We start from the raw sequence: 17,731 nt of genomic DNA, 5'->3' as shown, positions 1-17,731 counted from the left end.
TGTCAGTCAATGGCTTCGCTCGCGTCAAGACTGGAATCTGGGTCCAGGACGGGCGTGGCAACTTTGGCTGACTTAATCTGATTGGGCAGGAATACAGTCTACTACCCATGGGTGGATCCTCCATCTCCGTGCTGAGAAAAGGCGTTCAGGTAAGACAACGCCCCTTCTAAGTGATCCCCAATAAAAGATAATTAGACCATATGATTTTCATTGTTGTTGATACTGGAGTGTTTTATGAGGGGCCTGTGACTGGCTGAATCCCAGCAGAATCCTTTTCCTTCCATCAGCTTGATTGAAATAGTAACTGGAAAAAAAGGGTAGATTATCTTAATTGACTTTTTAATGAGGCGGGGCAAGTGAAAACAGGAAGAACACATGATCTGGAACAGGGACTCCCTGTCTTTTCCATATTATACAGATAATACACATTAATATGTTAAGTCATCAGTCCTGATATTACCTTTTGTTTTGGGTGCCTTTGAGTCATTGTTGACTTTGGACAACTGCTCAACTGCAATTTTTTTTGATAAGGTTTTTCAGAAGTCGTTTGTTGTTGCCTGCTTCCTAGGGCTGTCAAAGAGTGATTAGCCTAAGGTCACCTAGCTAGCTTTGTGCCTAAGGCAGGACTAGAACTCTCTGTCTCCTAGTTTCTACCCTGATCCCTTAACTCAGCGGTTCTCAACCTATGGGTCGCGACCCCATTTGGGGTCGATCGACCATTTCACGGGGGTCGCCAAGCAAGGCTGTCCGCCATTTTCCCCCCCCATTTCCGGCGGGTGCCTTACCTCCCTTGGGCTGGGCCAGCTGGTGGTCGGCCTGCTCTGTCTCTGCCGCTTGCCAGCTACGCCTCGGCCGGCGCAAGGGGCGGAACCACGCATGCGCGGCGCTCCCGGGCAGGGAAAGTCCTCGACTTACGACCGGTTGGGTAGTCCTCGGCTTACGACCGGTTTAGTCCTCGACTTACGACCAGTTGGGAGTCGCGGCATTAAAAAGGTTGAGAACCACTGCCTTAACTGCTGCACCAGACAGGCTCTGAGTTGATATTGCCTTAGCCTTGCCTGCCTGCCTGCCTGCCTGCCTGCCTGCCTTCTTCCCTCCCTCCCTCCCTCCCTTTGAATAAGCAAATCCACTAAGGAATAAGGGGTTTTTTGCATCTTCAGCAAAGGCTAAGTTTGCTGTGGTCTCTGAAAAAGGGCTTCTGTGCTCTCTACTGCAGTCTGTGTATGTATAGAAAAGTTAGTAAATGCATCATTTGACAATGCATGTTTACAACTATTCTTGCAGTCAACAGAATCTTAAAGCTTGAACTATGCTATAAAAGGAAATATGCAGATTGGAATTCTGAACTATTTTAACTTAAACATTGAACTGTCTTAAACTAACAATAGTTTTTTTTAATAAATAAATATAAAAGATTTATATGTATATATATATCTTGCAGGTGGTGAATTTGTTGATGGGTATTTTACTGACAGTTGAAGTGACTCATCCAAATACTATGTCATCTGTAGATATCCAGTATGAGGTTATTGGAAACTATTATTCCTCTGAGAGGGTTGCTGGTAGGTATACGTTTTAAAGGAGTAACTTTTGATTAATTCAAGATATATGTATTAGAAAAAGTACTTAAAATAGTCCAGCAATTTTTACATTTGTGAGGTACATAAATAGAAATGAAACATCTTGGTTGTGGTTTGGCTTATTGGGAAAACCATAATTTGAGTTTGTCATTGAACCATTGCTTGGTAGTAGAAAGGGTCATTTCCAATGCCTGATAACAATGCAAATATTGAAATAATTTCTATAATGCCAATTCCTGCCTGTACAACTGAGAGATACAGGTTGTCCTCACTTAATGACTATTTGTTCAATGACTTTATGAAGTTATGATGGCACTGAATGAATGGTTGTTACGACAGGTTCCTGAAGTGAAGGCCATTGCAGCAAAATTCAGTTTTTTTTAACGACTTCCCAATACTAACCAGTGCACCAAATCCTTGCAATCACTAGTTCTTATTCTAGTTCATTTAATTGCTGGATTAGATGTATCATTGCATTCTACTAGCATGCAATGCAGGTGGTTTGTTTTAATTTGCTTTTATTGCTAAAGGAATTTTTAATATTTTTCCCCCCACCAGAAAATGCCTGCGTTCTCTTTGCCATCTCGCTCCTCATGTTTACAATCAGTGCTATGTTGGTGTATGGAGCAATTACTGTAAGTTTTACTTGAATGATTCTAATTTCTCATTATTGGTTTTCCTCTTCAAGAGTAACACGTTATTCTCATTTTGCATTTTTAGCATCGTGTCAGTTGGCTGATTCCATTCTTTTGTTACCAACTCTTTGACTTTGTTCTCGGCTGTCTCATGGCTATAAGTTCTCTGACTTATTTGCCAAGAATAAAAGAGTACCTGGAACAACTAGTAAGTGTCCATGACAATATTTTTAATCGAGTGATGGGAGGCATTGTAGTGAGTTATGCACAATTCATAAGCTTAACAAGATCACATGAACTGGATGAGATAAAGGCTACATGGCATTCTTAGCTCTTAATCCCACTACATCTTATATTTTTAGAATTTCTTCTCTTTGAAACTGGTTGTCCTAACTCCAGGCTGGCAGAGATGGCAGACCCAGTCTGCACTCATTGGGGGAAGTAGAGGCCTCCAGAGAAAGTTTTTCTCTAGATGTAGGTGACATCTATTCCTGGCAGAAATACCAATTATGGTAGATACACACCCATGGAATGTTCTACTGGTATGCCTGAGATTTCTGGGAAACATGAGGCCTTTAAAATAGAGGATCTTGCTGTTGGAGAGGCACTTCTGCTGCATAATTGAAACTTTTAAGAATATCTCCATCTGTATAAATTGTGTCTTGAAATCAGAGATAAATATCAGTTTCTTTAAGTGGAGCAAACTTTTTTGGATCCTCATATATAGTTCGTGGCCTCTGCTTCAGTTGCTACTTCTTTCCAGAGGAGGTTATGTCACATTGAGCTCTGTGACCTCAGTTGAATCTGCCTCCTGTGGTTTAAAGATAAGGAATTCTTGTAACAGTTGCAAGCTGTAATGATAGTGTGCAAAAATGTCCCTCTGCCACCATCTGCTTTGCTTCACAACAAAACAGCATTTAAAAAAAAACACAAAACAATCAATGTCTTTTGTTTTGGACTAATTTTCACAGGTTTTTCTGGATATCAAAGAACCTGATAGTGATATCTGTTTGTAATACTTTGTTACTGTTTCTTTTTCTAGCCAGAATTCCCGTACAAAGATGACCTTCTTGCTCTTGATTCAAGCTGTCTTCTGTTCTTTGTCCTATTGTTCTTTGTTTGGATCATTGTTTTAAAGGTCAGTTTGGGGATGCTTTAAATTGAACCTCTTTTAAGGGATATGAATTTCTTATCCATGTCTTAGTAATTAAAATTAAAGCATATGATTTGAGTTTCTTGGCTATCCTTCCTGTTAATTTGTTGGAGTGATTGTTTAGTTCTCTTCCCTGTAGTTCTTTAACTCTACTGTGAGTTCAGTTATGATTGGTTAAATGTTTCTGTTCACTCTTTCACATATTTATTTCATTTATATCCACTGTTTTGTCTTTCGCATAGACATTTTGCCAATGGTGGCATTTTTTTCAGCTAAACTGACAGTATTAAGATATTTTCTGATGTATTTGGAGGATCTTGAACTGCTACTAATTTAGGGCAGTGCTGTAGTTATAGCTGTAGATGGCTTAGTTCAGAGGTCCCCAACCTTTTGGGCACCAAGGACCGGTTCCATGGAGAGAGGTTTTTCCGCGGACCAGAGGGGGTGTGGTTTTGTGTGCTGCCTGCAACCCGCAGATGGAGCTTTGCTTGTTTGTGTGGACCGGTTGCTGGCATGCTGCAGCCCAGTACCGGTCCACGAACTGAGGGTTGGTACCCCTGGCTTACTTTATTAGAGAGCAATGGCACTGATTTGAATAGAGTAGAAAAAGTTTATTTATTTTGTCAAATAGTTATATATTTTGTGCCTCTGAAGATGCTGTAATTCACAATTCTTCTGCTCTTATGGTATGTTCAGATAGTGTTATTTTTTTTCTCTTGCAGGCCTATCTAATTAATTGTGTCTGGAACTGTTATAAATATATTTGCAATAGAAATGTGCCTGAAATAGCTGTCTACCCAGCATTTGAAGCACCCCCACAGGTAAATGATTTATGAAATTAAACTAAGCTAATTTCTAATATTAATCACTAGGACTATGATCATGGATATGTATTTCATCTGAACCAGCTTCATTGCTAATATACATTTTAATATACATTCATTTCTAATATACACTTTAATATACATTCATTTCTAATACACAAAGAGTTGCGTAGATGAGACTGGCAATCATACAAGTTGAATAAATAAATAAATGCATTTATCCATTTTATGCAATTATGCAATTATCCTTTAATGGATAAATGCAAATTTATCCATTAAAGCTACCAGTTGGATATTTTAACCCAGACTTCCTCAGTTTGAATTTCAATCTTGGGTGACTTTGACATATTTTATTGGACATATAAAAGTGGTTTACAATTGTCTGGTTTTTTTTAACCCGTATCCTATGTACTTCCTAGCTGTCTTCCATCCAAGTCCCAATCAGGCTCAGTAATTTAGCATCTGCCCTCTATTTAGAGCTTTACATACAATTAACCAGAACAGGATTATTAATTCACATTTAGTAGAAAGGCTCAGCCTGTAAGATGGCAGGTTAAAAGGTCTCAAACCACATCTCCCAGAATTGCTGTGAATCTTCACATTTTGGTCTCCTGCTTGATGGGGAAGCAGTTTGGTGGTTTGCACTGCCATTGTCTGTCTTCCTCACTGCTAATATCAATATGTCTGTGAGAGAGGATACTCGCATGTTCTGATGATAAAAACAGTTCAAAAAGTGTAGTAATTTCAATCATGTGTATTCCTAGTTATATAGCTTAGCCTCTGTGTGATCTGAAGAATCACTCTTTCCTTCCCTCCTTGGGAGATAGACCAATCTTGCTGCAAATAAACAAAAACTTTAGTTTAAAGATGAAATATAAAGATCATTTTAAAAGTAGAAAAAAGGAGACTAAATTCTAGAGCAGTTCAGTGCTGCAAAAAAGCTTCTTGAGAGAACCATACCCCCAAAAAAGTGATCTAGGCAAATCACAAAGTGTCAAGAAGTATGCTACAAATGGCTTGTCCTTTGCAAGTCTGGTAAAAATGATACTGGATAGGTATTTCAAATTGATATTAAAGCTTACAGGAAAATGTGATTTTCACATGGATAAAAAGCTGTAATTACAGATTCAGTTATAAGGGTTTTTTTTCCCCAAAGAAAATAATATTAAGGGTTGGGTAACAATAAAAATGAATTGGGAAACTTATGCAAATTTCTGGATAAATCTTTTATCTATTTTTAATGAAGCTGAAGATTTCCTGAAGAAAAAACAGTTTTCTGCTTCAAGATTCCTGGGTTGCTCCTGCTTCTTGGGAGCTCCTGAATTGCTTTCCTCAGAAGCTTTGGGGGAGATGGAAGCACCTGTCCCTTCCTCAGTCTTTTTTTTCCCCTTCTCCAGAGTTTCTCACGCTTTCAAAATGACCATCGTTTTTTCTATATCTTCAGCAGAGGAAGGCTGCTCTGCCTGTGACGCAGAGGCATATCTCACTCAAGGGCATATGTGTTTTGTCTAAGCCTGTAATCAGGGAGTGTATTCTGTGAATGTTTGAGCTTGTTAACTGGCGAGGAAGCTACATTTGCTACAAGAGATAGACATCAAGGCACCTCTTTAAAAAAAGAAAATGTTTAGAAGTGCAATTGAAATACACATATACTCCAGAGCAATGCATTTATTTGAAATTCACCAGTGATATGAAGTTCTTTCAATTCTGTACAGTTTGAGAGCTATTTCAAATGTAATCTGTGCTTACCACTATTCAAATAAGACAGTTGTTGGCAATAGAAACCACTTGGGTTCTAACTCATGCTGCGTATACATAAAACCACCAATTTGGACTAACAAAGCAATTCATTCAGTAGTTTAATATTAGTTTTAATTTAATTTCTGGAGGCAATTTGCCACTGAGAAAAGACTGTTACTTTTTATGAGATACCATGAAAATGGTTTATTACTATTACAAATATTTTAGTTAATGGTATATTGGGTCAATCAATAAAATAACTAATAATCTGTTTTTTCTCTTACAGTATGTTTTGCCATCTTATGAAATGGCAGTGAAAATGCCAGAAAAGGAACCGCCACCTCCTTACATTCCTGCCTGAAGCAGCCAAATTTCTAGCAAAATAACTGTATACCTTCATTTTTTATATTGTAAGATTGCTTAAATATTCAGGGTTTTAGGAGCAACCATATGAGGTTAAGAGGCATTTGATATAATCTTACTAAACATAATTCATAAGGGAGTGATTTTTCTCCCTCTTGCTAGCTTTAATTTTATTGATCTTAAATCTCTTAAGTAATTCTTGCTGTGGGGCTTTATTTTTCAATTTCTGCTTCTGCATACAACTCCAATTCTGTGGATTTGTAATTTCGTTTTGCTTCAGGAAACACGTTTATTAAGTTAAGTAAGTTCTGGATATTACACATTTAGAAAATCAAGCATCTTGCAAGTATAGATTAGTTCTGAAGAACAATCATTTCAATAGCAAGATTTTTTTTTCTTTCGTTTTTAGTGTGGGAAAATTAGTTCCTGTGTGGTGCATTATTGCATATATGTATTTACCTGAAACTTTTTGTGTTATGTTAGTTTTTACTGTGTTATCCCTATGCCTTGAAACAATGTTTTGGAAGTTGGAATTAATAGTTTGACATTTTTTATCATATAGTATGAATGCCAGAAAAAGACACTACTTTTGTCATTTGCTTGCTTCAAATCTGTATGTATTTTCATCTTTGTTTATAAAAGATGCTTTAATAAATCTTTAAGAAAATAATTTGAGGGATTGTTTATAGTATATACCATAGGTATCTGGATTAATTACTTTTACATTTTTGTTGAAATAACAGTTCAGTCAAGACCTGAAATACAATTATAAAACTTAGTGAACTGACCTTTCTTTTTTCCTCTTCCCGCAATTTCAGTTTAATTAAATTGCAGTAAATGATGGTGGCACTTTAAGGATAGGATAAGAAGATAATTAAAACAGGCTAAATACCTATCAAAAATGTTGAAGCAATAAGTTGCTAAGGAAAAACTATTCTCAGAAAATATTAAACAAGGAATTGCTCTTACATTATTAATGTTGTATTAAAGTTTTCAAGAAAAGACTGAGATCCATTCCAACCCTATGGTTCTATGATACAATATATATCTAACTAGAGGTCATTGTCACCAGAAGGATAATCTAGAGATGGCTCTAACTTTAGTAATTCAGTGTTTACTTACTTGAAATCATGAATTTGGTTGGATTGTTATTAAGAATTAGTACATAGGATTTTAAGGATATAGTTGGGGGTGCTTCAGCTTTTAATACAAAAAGTTGTTGATTGTTTGTAGTACAGGTATAAATCTTCTGTAAGTTAAATGACAATTATCTTTTTTTATCAGTTGAAGCCAGCTGGGTGATTTGGGGCCATTTAAATTAGGAGGTGAGAGCATTTTGTATAGGACCTTATGTTGTACAAAAATGAAGGCTAGTAATAAAAACCACTGTGTAATATTAGGAATTTTAAATAAAATCTTGTTGACAAGAGGGTAAAGGAAATGTCAGACATATTGGTAGAAAAACGTTATCACTGATGCTTAGTAATGGATCTATAAGTCCAGGAAAACATGAACTACTACTTCTGTTATTTTCTATAGTTCTGAAGTCCAAGAATAAAGATGTACTGGCCATACTGACACACTGAGCAAAACTTCTGTACTGCTTAGAAGTTTACTAAGGCAAAGGAAGTAATGGACATCAAAACAGGGTTTTCTCAGTTCCTATAAAAATGGAAATTTGAATTCATTAACAAATACAGTTTGGTAAGACTTGGTTAGTCTTGGTATACATGATTTCAGAGTTTAAAAAAAGCCACCTCCTTTCACAAAAACACTGGTTTTTATCTACATTATATATCAAATACAATAATTTCCAAAGTCGTCATGGCATGCTATGAAATAATATATTTTGGGGATAATAACCACAATTAAAAATAGAATTCACACTCTTATATGCAATTCCTGTATTACCTATCTGAGTCTTTGACATACAGGTAGTCCTTGACTTAACATTCATTTAGTGACTATTGAAAGTTAGTGGCACTGAAAAAGTGACTTATGACCATTTTTCACATGACCAATGCAGCACCCCATGGTCACGTGATCAAAATTTGGATGCTTGGCAACTGGTTCATATTTATGACAGTTGCTGTGTCCTAGGATCAAGATAAGATAATCTTTATTGTCATTTTTTTTTACTGTGGGCACGTCATCACACGCTCTCAAAGTGAAACATACATGACACACACCTAAACATACTATGTACAACATGTATAGACCCACACCTACATATACATAGCAAATAAATATTAAATATTGTCCATCTTGAATATATAACAGAAGGAGGAAGCTTGAGTGTTTGCAAGGTTAATGCTGTATGGAATGAAACTATAGCTGAATCTGGATGTTCTGCTACGGATATCATGGAGCCTCCTCCCAGAAGGTAACAAGGAAAAGAGGTCGTGAAGAGGAAGTGTAGTGTCCCAGACAATCTTACGGACCCTGCTCAAGCAGCGCTTCTGTGCTATGTCCTGGATGGGAGGGAGGGAACTGCCAATGATCTTTTGGGCCATCCTTACCACACTCTGCACCGCCTTCCTCTCTGAAGGGATCCCCTTTTGCGACCTCACAAAGTCAATAGGAAAGCCAGATTCACTTAACAACCATGTTACTAATTTAACAACTGCAGTGATTCACTTAACAACTATGTCAAGAAAGGCATAAAATGGGGAAAATTTATTTAACAACTGTCTCACTTAGCAACAGAAATTTTGAGTTCAATTGCTGTAATTTGAGGAATACCTGTATATATGATATGACATACATGACACAACAACATCGCTTCAATACAATTGTTTTCAGTACTTAAGCACAAATATTGGACCAATGGCTCTTGGGAACCTATGCTCAGCAGCTAATAATGTTTATTTTCCAGACCCAGGACAGCAGATAGAGAGCATTTTGTGTATTTTTGACAAAATAACAATCGCCCTGGGTTTCACATATCTTTGTATAAGCAATCCTCGCTTAACAGTTGTAATTGGGACGGGCTAGAATGTCACTAAGTGCCACAATGTTGCATGACCACACTGATTTCTGACAGCAGTTGCAGCAACCCAATAACCATTGTTAGGGGAATCTCGTGCAGTGTCTCATGGTCACGATTGTCATTTGTGACCTGCTGGCTTTCCCACTGACTTTGCTTGTTAGAAGTCAGTAATAAAGATCACAAATGGTTTTCATGTGTCTATGGGATACAATGCAAATGCAGTCAGGTTACCAAACACATAAATGGTACATTGATGTACCATAATGCAGTATAGGTAGTCCTCGACTTACAATAATTCGTTTAATGATCATTCAGAGTTACAACAGCACTGAAAAATGTGACTTATGACCATTTTTTCAGTTACCTCTGCAGCATCCCCATGATCATATGATCAAAATTCAGATGCTTGGCAACTGGTTCATATTTATGACCACTGCTGTGTCCCAAGGTCATGTGATTACCTTTTGTGACCTGACAAAGTCAATGGGGGAGCCAGATTCATTTAACAACCGGTTTACTAACTTATCAACTGCAGTGATTCACTTAACTGTGGCAAGAAAGGTAAAATGGGGCAAAACTCACTTAACCAATGTCTTACTTAACATAATTTTTTTATCAAATTGTCCTAAGTTGAGGACTACCTGTATAAAGTAATTTCATTTTTTTATTGTTAGCTGCGAAAAAATCTGCAAGGCTGTGTCCAGGAAGTCACCAGGAATTGAATTACTCAAGAAAAACTGTGTGTGTCTGTGTCCCTATGTATAATTCAATCATGGAATATTGAAATTGGTGCTTTTTATACTAATATAAAAAAGTTCTTTGCATTTTATCCATTATTTGATTTTATGTCACATACACTGCTTTATAATTAACTCAAGGCAGTGAACATACATAATACAGGTAGTCCTCAACTTACGACAATTGAGTCCAAAATTTCTGTTGCTGAGACATTTGTTAAATAGGTTTTGCCCGATTTTATGAACATTCTTACTGCAGTTGTTAAGTGAATCACTGCAGTTAAGCTAGTAACCCGGTTGTTAAGTGACTCTGGCTTCCCCATTGACTTTGCTTATCAGAAAGTCGCAAAAGGTGATCACATGACCTTGGGACACTGCAACGGTCATAAATATAAACCAATGCCAAGCGTCCGAATTTTGATCCCCTGATCATGGGTATGCTGCAAAAGTCGTAACTGTGAAAACGGTCATTAAACCAACTGTTTTAAGTTGAGTACACCTTGCTCCTCCTATTTTCCCCACAACAAGCGTGTGAAGTGGGTTAGGCTGAGACAGACTGGTCTGAAATCACCCAGCCAGCTTTCCTACTTAAGAGGGGACTAGAAGTTAGTCTTCTGGCTCCCAGGTCAGCACCTTAATGATTGAATCAAACTGGTTCTCATTAATATTTTAATTTAATAATTGTAATAATGAATTATTCTTTTATTATACTTTAAATGGAAACACCCTTTTAACAACAGCCGGCCGAAGGTATTTTTTTTTTTGTTTACATAATATCAACGCAAATAAAACAACGGATTTTTGCACGTTACAACATATGTTTGTAAACTCGGGGTTAAGCATCTTGCATGGACACGGTATCCATCACAAGCAGGATGATTAACCCTTTCCTGGCAAACCAAAGTCATTCCCAATTTCTTTTCAGGAATACGGGCGGCGGTCAAGAGCTTTTGGACTCAATCTTTTTAAAAAAGTCGCTAACCTTTCTCCAACCTAGGCATACCACAAGTCACCCTTAATCTGCAAAGTGACTAGAATGAAGGCTTCTAATCATATTAATTTTAAAAAAAATCTATTCGCACAGCCAATCTGTTCCTTTTCTCCTCAAATCACGGCAGCCCGTTATTGGTTCGGTTTTCCTCCACGCACAAATAGCCCAGATATATCTAAGTTGCTGCTCTCAAGGCGCGGAGGCACCCGCCTTTTCCAGCTTCCAGCCCGACCCGGCTCGTCTGAAAACCTCCGAGGACTTTTCCTCTGAATAAATCTATCAACCGGAGCTTGCGGGCGTCACGTGTCGTCCTTACGGTAGGCAGGATTGCCCAAGGCAATAGTGGGAGGCTCTGATGTCTCTAGTCTCGCTTTAGATTTGCCCAGTGACGGAAGAGGAGGCGCAGGACGGGCAGCTGAGGAGGGCTCGCCGCGCTTCCCGGTCGCCGCCTAGGAATAAAGCATGGCTGGAGACGCGAGGATCGAAACCGCCGCGGACTTGCTGGCTGCAGCCCACGAGCACTTCCAAGGGCTGCAGCATGAGAGGGCGGAGGAGCTCTACAGCCAATACATTCATCACTGCGCATGCTCCGACATGAGGTGCAGGGATACGACGCGGATCCCAATCTGAAACAGTGGCGTATTATCTGTAGCTCGGGTGTAGGATGGGGGTGAAGGCTCCTTCTCCGAGCTTGTGGATTGGTTTCCGAAACGTTTCGTTACCAGGCTAGGTAACATCTTCAGAGGAGTTTACGGCGCCCGAAACTCCGCTGAAGATGTTACCTAGCCTAGTAGAAACGTTTCAGGAACCAACCTACAAGCTCGGAGGACGAACCTTCACCCTCCTTCCAGTCTGAGCCCATCGCGGCGGTGGGATTCTTGCCGAGTTGCTTTGAGCTCTATTGCTTGTCAGAGTGATTGGTTGGTTATATGCCCTCGAGTCGTTCTCGACTCCCAGCGACCACACACAGATCTTCTCCAGGGCGATCTATTTGCCTGACCTGTTGTTTCGGGTCTGCTAACGGTGCACTCGGAGTCGAGTGCAATAATTGAGTCCATCCAGCTTGTTGGTGGTTCCTCTTCTTCACTTTCCTTCCATCCTTCCCAGCATTGGAGCCTTTTCCAGAGAGCTGGGTCTGAAGTAGGATAGTCGGAGTCCTGGTCCTTTTGCTAGAATGGCAGGGACCTTTATAAAACAGCTGAGAAAGCGAAACAGCAATATATTAAAAGATGAAGATGTATGAGCTTCTGTATTCTGAAAAGGGAATCCTCAATTAGTGGAGATGGATAGAGATGGGGTGGGGCAGAACCAAACAGCAGCCAGGTGCTCAATGTAATGCTTTACAACAGGTGTGTCCAATTCTTGGGCTGCTTGTGGCCTTGGCCAGCTAGTAACGTGGTCCCACAAGATTGTAAACTTTTCACATTAAGTGATTTTATATTATGAAAATATATGTTTTATATGCAGCCCAAAATGATTCCTCTTCACTCAGTGTGGCCCAAGCAAGCCAAAAGGTTGGACATCCATGCTTTACAGCATTTTACCAGCCTCTGTCCCCCAGGCCTCCCCATGGCCTCCTTGCTGCCTAAAGAATTGTAGAAGGCTAACCTGTGAGTGTAGATTATCCCAAACGAGGAATCCTATGGTAGTACAGTATCTTTTCAGAGTAACAAAATGTTCTTTCTTGAGTGTTAACTTTAATTGCAATTGCAATAGCACTTAGACTTATATACTGCCTCATAGTGCTTTACAGCCTTCTCTAAGCGGTTTATAGAGTCAGCATATTGCCCCAACAATCTGAGTCCTCATTTTACCAACTTGGGAAGGATGGAAGGCTGAGTCAACCTTGAGCCGGTGAGAATCGAACTGCTGGCAGTCGGCAGAGTTAGCCTACAATACTGTATTCTAACCACGGCGCTATCACTTTCATACAAAGCTTTTTTGTAGGATAAAGAGTAATGGTAATGGTGATGACTGTATTGTGCTTTATGCGGCATGTTAGGGACATAACTATTAATATCTGCATTTTTGGCTAGGATGCCATACACATAACCAAAGCTCAGTTTTATCCCAAGCATGCTCATATTATTCTGTACAACCTAAGATTTCGAATTTAGAGGCCACTTTGCAAACCCAAATCCTACTAAGTTGCATGAATTGTACCGAGCTGCCCCTGAGAAATTATTTGATTTTATCTCAAGGAGCATTCCATATTATACTATGCTTAATATGGTAATGAAAAAAATGTAAATGAAGAAATTATAGGTAGTCATTGACTTAAGATCACAATTGAACCCAAACTTTCTGTTGCTAAGCAAGACAATTGTTAATTGAGTTTTGCTCCATTTTACGATCTTTCTTGCCACAATTAATCACTGCAGTTGCTAAGTTAGTAAATTAAGTGAACCTGGCTTCCCCATAGACTTTGCTTGTCAGATGATTGCAAAAGATGATCATATGACCCTGGGACACTGCAACTGTCATAAATATGTGCCAGTTCCAAGTGTCCAAGTTTTGATCACCTGACTGTGGGGATGCTGCAATGATCATGTGAAAAACAATTAAAAGTCATTTTTTTTAGTTCTGTAGTAAATAATAATAATAAAGTTGGAAGGGACCTTGGAGGACATCTAGTCCTACCCCCTGCTCAGGCAGGAAACCCGATACCATTTCAGAAAAATGGCTGTCCAGTCTCTTCTTAAAAACTTCCAGTGTTGGAGCATTCACCCCTTCTGGAGGCAGGTTGTTCCACTGGCTAATTGTTCTAACTGTCAGGAAGTTTCTCCTTAATTCTAGGTTGCTTTTCTCCTTGGTTTCCACCCGTTGCTTCTTGTCCTGCCTTCAGGCACTTCGGAGAATAGCTTGACTCCCTCTTCTTCATGGCAGCCCCTGAGATATTGGAACACTGCTATCATGTCTGCCCTCGTCCTTCTCTTCATTAAACTAGACATACCCAATTCCAGCAACCGTTCCTTATATGTTTTAGTGACTTTATACAGTCACTAAACAAATGGTTGTACTGTAGGTCAAGGACTACCAATATAATAATCTTTTTTCTTTTTCCTTTAAGCAAACATCTTTGTCATGATCTGGCAACAGCACTTAACAACAGAGGACAAATTAAATATTTCAGAGTTGAATTCTATGAAGCTATGGATGATTATACGTCAGCTATACAAGCACAACCAGATTTTGAAATTCCTTATTATAACAGAGGATTAATATTATATAGGCTAGGTATGTACATACTCTTTTCTTCGATATTTATAATCATAATTGTTTTGTGATTGCTTTGACTATTTTTAATAGAGCTTTGTAAATGTATTCCTTTCAGGAAACATATTTCTTTTTTTGAGAGAGATCCATATTAAGATTACTGGGAAGTTCTTGAAAAATTGTATAAGTGTTTTATTTACTATATATATTAAAACATTTAGATAATGCTTCCCACAAAATATCTCAGAGTTTGCAATATACATAAAAATAACAAAAACTTTAAGTTAAAACAAACCATTAACAAAAACATGTACATTAAAAGTTGATGGAAAGGCCTAGGTCAGTGGTGGTGAACCTATGGCACGGGTGCCAGAGGCGGCACTCAGAGCGCTCTCTGTGGGCACACACACCATCGCCCCAGTCCTAGGCCTTCATCTGGGTTTTATAAAACCTTTTCACTTTAGGCCTCTGCCGCCGTGTGCAAAAAAAAAGGTTCAATCAATCAGTCAATTTCAACTTCTCGCAGGGAAAAAAAAGATCTCGCAAAGTTGGAATTGATTGAAGTTTTAGTCCCACCCAGTCTGCCGTTACCACCGTAGCCACACCCAGCCAATGGGCCACACCCACCCTATTGGCCATACCCAGCCAATGGGCCACACCCACCCGGCACCCGACGATGCATAAGTGGGTTTTGGGTTGCAGTTTGGGCACTCGGTCTCTAAAAGGTTCACCATCACTGGCCTAGGTGAAAATACAGATTTTCAGGAGTGCCTAATTATTGGGGCAGAGAGAGCAACCTTTCAAAAGAAGGAGGTTCATCTGTCCATAGTCCATGATGGTAATTTGCAAATAGTGATACTGTTGTTGGTATTCCCTAGATGATTTTAATCATAGTATAGGTTAATAATGTGATCTATAGTACTGTAGATATCCATTGCCTTCAAGCTTAATGTTTGACTTGTGTGAATGCACATTGATACTGACCAACTCCTGCCCTGTGAATGTACATTCAGAGTATTGAATAATCCATCCTTTTAGAAATCCTTGTTGCCGTTACCTGTCCTTTCTTTAAGTATCAGAGTTCCACAGAACATAGTACAATAAGTAGCAAAACTTGCCATAGCATCATAAAAAAGAGGGGATTGCCCCCTATTTTTGAGATGCTTTATTGAAATATATAAATTTAATGTATTGTTTTTCATCCCAAAACATAAAAGCCCAAGTTCTAAAAGAATGTTTGCAAAGTAAATATTTATTTCTCTGATGAGAGATTATAGCAATAAATTTAAAAAATAAATGGGTAGAAATTTCCTATTGGAAAGATTTAATACTATTATACTGCAATCATGATTAACATTATTTACTTCCTTCTCTTTCATAAGTACAATATTATATAGAAATTGAAATGTTGGGTTATTAGCCTAACCCTAAAATTCTTATTTCATATTCATTCCATGTCATCATGGAATCTCCTTAGATTTTACAGGTGCTACTAGAGGAACTGTTGCTTGGAAAACAAGTTCACGATGAGCAAAGAAATTGTTTAGTTGTTTGTATTACAGGAAAGTTGCATACAAGTTAGTGAGCAGTTAAATATTGCTTTGGAAATAAAAAATACTACTATGTTAGAAAAATAAAAGATGTCTATAAGAATTTTTTATCTGTTTATTCTTTGACTTGCACATATAAAACCTCTTCCAAGCATGCACAGTCATGAAGAGATTAAGATAATAATCTATGTTAAAAGAAATGTGAAATATAGATTTCACAATTCTTTTAAGTGTTAGAAAAGCATACACACCTTTGTGCTTTGCTCTTTCAATAATCTGATTCACTTTTCAGGAAAACTGCTGGAGACCGAAAAATTAGGACTTAGTTCATTGCTATGTTTAATCAGAAATTGTGCTCTGCTCAATTGGGCCTACTTTTTAGTAAATCTAAAATGTGTTAGCCTGAATAATGTAATAATAGTTTGTTTTACTCTTTTTATATATAAAATAACATAAAATCATCCCTTGTTTCCCTTTCATATGCAGGATTCTTTGATGAGGCCTTGAAGGATTTCAGGAAGGTGTTAGAGCTAAATCCCAAATTTGAAGATGCTTCTTTGAGTTTAAGTCAGACTCTCCTTGACAAAGAAAACAAGTTAAGAAGAGGTTATTGAAGTCCAGTGTGTAGAAGAAACAGGCTGTGAGATTGGAATATTTGGTAAAGATGTAAATTTCCTGGGGTGAGGGGTAAGGGTGTTAACTTCTCAGTTTTGAATGGATCAATTTCCATGCAAAGTAATCCTCAAGATGTCAAACATTTGGCATGACTACTTACAGCACTTGTATTAAAACTGATTTTAATTACATGAAGATTTTATTCTGTAGTTTGGCGCTATGTATATTGGCAAGTTATATAAAACAAATTTCCTTGATAACCAGCTACTTCATTAGAATATTATACTCCATTAATAAGCAATATCAAAGATATGAATTAGTGCAGAACTTCTACATACTAACATTGGTGATTCCCCATAATACCTAATAATATTGATTGGCTTCAAAAATATATCATTTTTATAAGCAATTAGATTTGTATGCAATATATTAAGCTTTGGTTATTTCTGCTCTCACAGCGTTATGGACTGGTGTTCTCACTGTATTCTCATTATTGAAATTAGGCTGAGAGATGATGGATTATGTATTATGTACACACCCAACTCTAAATGTGAGATCTTATCATATTTGGTGTGATGAAATAAATTTGTGTAATCTCAGTAGTTCAATGAAAAATTAAACTTTTTAGAAAGGAATGTACTGGTGTAGCAGATTTTGTAGTAGCAGATTTTAAATCTCATATATGACCAACTTAAAAAATTGTATCTTCTGTTTTTAATTCATGAAGCTTTTATTATTAGGAAGTTAGCATGAAACATATTTTAACAATCCCAAGTAAAGCTGGCCAAGGTAAGTAGAACTGCATGGTTATACCTGTAGGAAAGAAAAATATATATAGTTAGTTCATTATAGATGCCAGTGCTTGTAAGGTAAATAAATGGATGCCCTACACCAGGGGTGTCAAACTCGCAACATCATGTGACGTGTCATGACGTATCACAACTTTTTTTCCATTGCCAGCAATGGGGTGGGTGTGGTTTCTCCATGACACATCCGGCCTGTGGGCCGGCAGTTTGACACCCATGCCCTACACTTTTGTCCTTGTGCAAGATCTATTCTCCCAAACTCAGTGATTAATGTATGGCTATATAGATTGCTTAATCAACAGTTTGCAACTCTTAACTCAGACTTCTGTTTCAAGGTAAGTACTGATATTCAAATGTTGCTTGTAAGCCAGTGGCTTAAAAACTTTGCCAGAGCTAGCAATCGTTTTAAAGGAAGCTCTAAGCAAGTGATTCCCTACCTCCCCATTTCCTCAGGGGACCTTCTTGGGTAGTAGTAAGAACAGGGGCTCAGACGTACAAGCCTAATTGAGAAGTAATCTGGGGATATAAGGAT

General features: G+C 38.1%; 2 protein-coding genes across 2 annotated transcripts in view; both read left to right on the top strand.

The window, feature by feature from the left end:
- Nucleotides 1-6,965, top strand: part of LAPTM4A (lysosomal protein transmembrane 4 alpha) — a 16,984-nt gene extending 10,019 nt beyond the window's left edge. Inside the window, exons 2-7 of the mRNA XM_015819244.1 lie at nucleotides 1,442-1,562; nucleotides 2,139-2,215; nucleotides 2,301-2,423; nucleotides 3,258-3,353; nucleotides 4,091-4,189; nucleotides 6,219-6,965. Coding sequence (XP_015674730.1) covers nucleotides 1,442-1,562; nucleotides 2,139-2,215; nucleotides 2,301-2,423; nucleotides 3,258-3,353; nucleotides 4,091-4,189; nucleotides 6,219-6,293 — 591 coding nt within the window. The 3' untranslated portion in view covers nucleotides 6,294-6,965. The remainder of the gene's footprint in view (nucleotides 1-1,441; nucleotides 1,563-2,138; nucleotides 2,216-2,300; nucleotides 2,424-3,257; nucleotides 3,354-4,090; nucleotides 4,190-6,218) is intronic.
- A 4,421-nt stretch (nucleotides 6,966-11,386) lies between these two features.
- TTC32 (tetratricopeptide repeat domain 32) lies at nucleotides 11,387-17,216 on the top strand. The gene is made up of 3 exons (XM_015819245.1): nucleotides 11,387-11,611; nucleotides 14,083-14,249; nucleotides 16,265-17,216. Exons 1-3 carry the CDS (start codon nucleotides 11,475-11,477, stop codon nucleotides 16,390-16,392), a joined length of 432 nt encoding a protein of 143 aa, XP_015674731.1. The 5' UTR covers nucleotides 11,387-11,474; the 3' UTR covers nucleotides 16,393-17,216.
- Nucleotides 17,217-17,731: the final 515 nt, after the last annotated feature.

The sequence above is a fragment of the Protobothrops mucrosquamatus genome, unplaced genomic scaffold (assembly GCF_001527695.2).
Source record: "Protobothrops mucrosquamatus isolate PMUCROS unplaced genomic scaffold, P.Mucros_1.0 scaffold879, whole genome shotgun sequence".
In the NCBI taxonomy this organism is placed as follows: domain Eukaryota; kingdom Metazoa; phylum Chordata; class Lepidosauria; order Squamata; family Viperidae; genus Protobothrops; species Protobothrops mucrosquamatus.
This window is presented reverse-complemented; position numbering and strand designations above follow the sequence as displayed.

What these genes read in the sequence shown, in the direction of transcription:
- TTC32 (XM_015819245.1), top strand. Translation starts at nt 11,475, where the DNA reads ATGGCTGGAGACGCGAGGATCGAAACCGCCGCGGACTTGCTGGCTGCA. An exon ending in TGCGCATGCTCCGACATGAG is followed by an intron (nt 11,612 to 14,082) that starts GTGCAGGGATAC and finishes TTTTCCTTTAAG; the next exon opens with CAAACATCTTTGTCATGATC. An exon ending in ATTAATATTATATAGGCTAG is followed by an intron (nt 14,250 to 16,264) that starts GTATGTACATAC and finishes TTTCATATGCAG; the next exon opens with GATTCTTTGATGAGGCCTTG.